The sequence below is a fragment of the Lucilia sericata genome, unplaced genomic scaffold (assembly GCF_015586225.1).
Source record: "Lucilia sericata isolate MDLA Ls3-8-SP2 unplaced genomic scaffold, ASM1558622v1 Contig003689F_arrow, whole genome shotgun sequence".
NCBI classification, from domain to species: domain Eukaryota; kingdom Metazoa; phylum Arthropoda; class Insecta; order Diptera; family Calliphoridae; genus Lucilia; species Lucilia sericata.
Window position 1 is genome coordinate 25,001 of NW_023996994.1, and position 3,562 is coordinate 28,562.

The 3,562-nt window shown below is 35.3% G+C and overlaps 1 protein-coding gene across 1 annotated transcript in view; it reads right to left on the bottom strand.

Moving 5' to 3' along the window:
* The window catches only part of LOC119614936 (cytospin-A-like), a gene marked incomplete at its 5' end in the record, with an annotated part of 4,643 nt that extends 1,297 nt beyond the window's left edge, over positions 1-3,346 (bottom strand). The window contains 6 exon segments of the mRNA XM_037971025.1: positions 1,601-1,749; positions 1,821-2,486; positions 2,489-2,845; positions 2,848-2,988; positions 2,991-3,105; positions 3,170-3,346. Coding sequence (XP_037826953.1) covers positions 1,601-1,749; positions 1,821-2,486; positions 2,489-2,845; positions 2,848-2,988; positions 2,991-3,105; positions 3,170-3,346 — 1,605 coding nt within the window.
* Between the last annotated feature and the right edge of the window lie 216 nt (positions 3,347-3,562).

Sequence of the window (3,562 nt, forward strand, 5' to 3'; positions counted from 1 at the left end):
TTCTAGTTCAGTTCTAGTTCAGTTCTAGTTCTGTTCCAGTTCTGTTCTAGTTCTGTTCTAGTTCTGTTCTAGTTCAGTTCTAGTTCAGTTCTAGTTCAGTTCTAGTTCAGTTCTAGTTCAGTTCTAGTTCAGTTCTAGTTCAGTTCTAGTTCAGTTATAGTTCAGTTCTAGTTCAGTTCTAGTTCAGTTCTAGTTCAGTTCTTGTTCAGTTCTAGTTCAGTTCTAGTTCAGTTCTAGTTCAGTTCTAGTTCAGTTCTAGTTCAGTTCTAGTTCAGTTCAGTTCTAGTTCAGTTCTAGTTCAGTTCTAGTTCAGTTCTAGTTCAGTTCTAGTTCAGTTCTAGTTCAGTTCTAGTTCAGTTCTAGTTCAGTTCTAGTTCAGTTCTAGTTCAGTTCTAGTTCAGTTCTAGTTCAGTTCTAGTTCAGTTCTAGTTCAGTTATAGTTCAGTTCTAGTTCAGTTCTAGTTCAGTTCTAGTTCAGTTCTTGTTCAGTTCTAGTTCAGTTCTAGTTCTGTTCTAGTTCTGTTCTAGTTCTGTTCTAGTTCTGTTCTAGTTCTGTTCTAGTTCTGTTCTAGTTCTGTTCTAGTTCTGTTCTAGTTCTGTTCTAGTTCTGTTCTAGTTCTGTTCTAGTTCTGTTCTAGTTCTGTTCTAGTTCTGTTCTAGTTCTGTTCTAGTTCTGTTCTAGTTCTGTTCTAGTTCTGTTCTAGTTCTGTTCTAGTTCTGTTCTAGTTCTGTTCTAGTTCTGTTCTAGTTCTGTTCTAGTTCTGTTCTAGTTCTGTTCTAGTTCTGTTCTAGTTCTGTTCTAGTTCTGTTCTAGTTCTGTTTAGTTCTGTTCTAGTTCTGTTCTAGTTCAGTTCTAGTTCAGTTCTAGTTCAGTTCTAGTTCAGTTCTAGTTCAGTTCTAGTTCAGTTCTAGTTCAGTTCTAGTTCAGTTCTAGTTCAGTTCTAGTTCTAGTTCTAGTTCTGTTCTAGTTCTGTTCTAGTTCTGTTCTAGTTCTGTTCTAGTTCAGTTCAGTTCTAGTTCTGTTCTAGTTCTGTTCTAGTTCTGTTCTAGTTCTGTTCTAGTTCTGTTCTAGTTCTGTTCTAGTTCTGTTCTAGTTCTGTTCTAGTTCTGTTCTAGTTCTGTTCTAGTTCTGTTCTAGTTCTGTTCTAGTTCTGTTCTAGTTCTGTTCTAGTTTTGTTCTAGTTCTGTTCCAGTTCTGTTCTAGTTCTGTTCTAGTTCTGTTCTAGTTCTGTTCTAGTTCTGTTCTAGTTCTGTTCTAGTTCTGTTGTAGTTCTGTTCTAGTTCTGTTCTAGTTCTGTTATAATTCTAGTTCCGTTCTAGCTCTGTTCTAGTTCTGTTCTAGTTCTGTTCTAGTTCTGTTCTAGTTCTGTTCTAGTTCTGTTCTAGTTCTGTTCTAGTTCTGTTCTAGTTCTGTTCTAGTTCTGTTCTAGTTCTATTCTAGTTCTGTTCTAGTTCTGTTCTAGTTCTGTTCTAGTTCTGTTCTAGTTCTGTTTTAGTTCTGTTCTAGTTCTGTTCTAGTTCTGTTTTGTTTTGTTTTGTTTTGTTCTAGTTCTGTTTTATTGTTTACAAATATGTAGTTTTCATTTTTTTATTACTTTACCTGTTTATTATTTTCTATACTTTCAATTAAAGTCTTAACGGACAGTCTGGAATCCTGTCTTGAAAAGCTGCCAATTTTACTGCGTCTAGAGGCCATTTCCTGTTGCACGGTTGTTAATACAGATTGTTGGGTTTCAGTTTGTTGTTGTTCTGTAAATAAAGCTGCATTAATATAAAAAATAAAATTTGAACTACTTTATAAAAGAAAAAAGAAAACTCACGTTGTTTGGTTAATTTTTCAATTTGCTGCTCGAGCATACGTATCTTTTCCTTTTGGGTTTTATTATCCAAAACTAATTGTTCTCTAGCACTTAAGGCTTCAGTCTTAAAATCATTGGCCACACGTACCGTCATCAATAGATCCGACTGGAACTGTTGCCATTCTTCTATCTCCTGTTTGCGTAATTGTTGCAAATCTTCCAATTGTGTTTGAGTATCATTGAGTTTACGTTCCATTTCGGAGAGATGTTTTTGTGTTTCAGCTAAAAGATTTTGTAGTTGTGTTTTATCCTCCAAGTGACATTTACATTGTACTTGTAACTCCGAGGAGGTTTCACAAAGTTGTTGATTTTCCAAAGTAAGTTTGTCTTTTTCCTGTTGCAATTGTTCAAAACGATATTCGAGATGTGAGAGAGCACATTTGGCATTATTTTTAGAGACTTTAAGCTCTTCGGTAACATCGGTAAGTTGTTCTTTAAGGCGTCTTGCCTCTGCCTGGCTGCGAGACCATTGATCTTGCAATTCGGCCACTTTTTCTTCTAAAACATCTTTCTCTTTGCGTGCTGTATCCAAAAGATCACTAAGATCGGTTTTATCACCTCGAGCCAAATCTTGTTCAAGTTCTTCTATTTTAGCTTTAGCATTCTCTAGCAAAGTAGTTAAACGATGATTTCGATAAGACCATGGGAAATTTCCTCTTTGGCGCTTAATAGCTGTGTTTCCATTTGTTTGCGTTGAGCATGCTCAGCATCTATGGAAGATTCTAAAAGAGCAATACGTTCACGTAGACGTGATTGTTCTAGATTTTGAGCTTCATGCGTTTGACGCATTTCCTGTATTTCACCATTTAATTCTTCGTGTTTAACTAAAACCGCTTCACGTTCATCTTGAGCACTTTTTATTAAATCCATCAATTTCTTTTCACGCTCCGTATTGGCTACTTCTTCAGCAGCACTCGTTTGTTTGGCATCTCTTAATAGCAATTCTTGTAGATTATTGATTTGTGTACGGGATTCATTAAGTTTTCGGTTTGTCGACATAACGATTGGAAAAGAACATCTTTTTCTTCGGCTAAACGTTCGTTTTCGGCATGAGCATCGGTAAGTTGAACTTGTAAATCGGCTAATTCTTGGAGTGTAGCTTGTAATTCTTCATTAGTCGAGTAATGGTTTCTTCCATTTGTATGATTTTATCCTGTAAACAAGCTACAGATATTTCACTAGACGAGGAGTGTTTATCCCAGTCGGGTGTAAGGCATGGAGTGCCACCATTATCATTGTCTGTTGTCTGTTTGGGAGAAAGTTAATTATATATTTATATGACTGTTTCCTATCTGTGCTTAATAACTTACTGTGGGCAATGCTATAGAAGCTGGTGCTGAACTATGCAAACGTTGTGAATCTTGTATAATTTGATGTTTTTCCGCATCCGATAGTGGAGAATTGACCACGTCTCTTAAACGATTTCTTAATGATTCATTTTCATATTTTAAATTAGCAATTTCCAATTGATTTTTCTCTTGGACACTCTGTCGTTAAATGATAGAAAATGTAAAATTATTAATAAATAAATAAAACTACAAGTAATTAACACTTTAATCTACAAAAAAACGCCTTCTTTCACCACCTCTAGGGGCAGAATTATTGCAAAAAATCTTAAAAGTAATTTAAACAAACTACTTGACTACAAGTCATGCTTTTCCCTGTTACAATATTTATTTTATTTCTAGCTCTTTTTGTTTTGT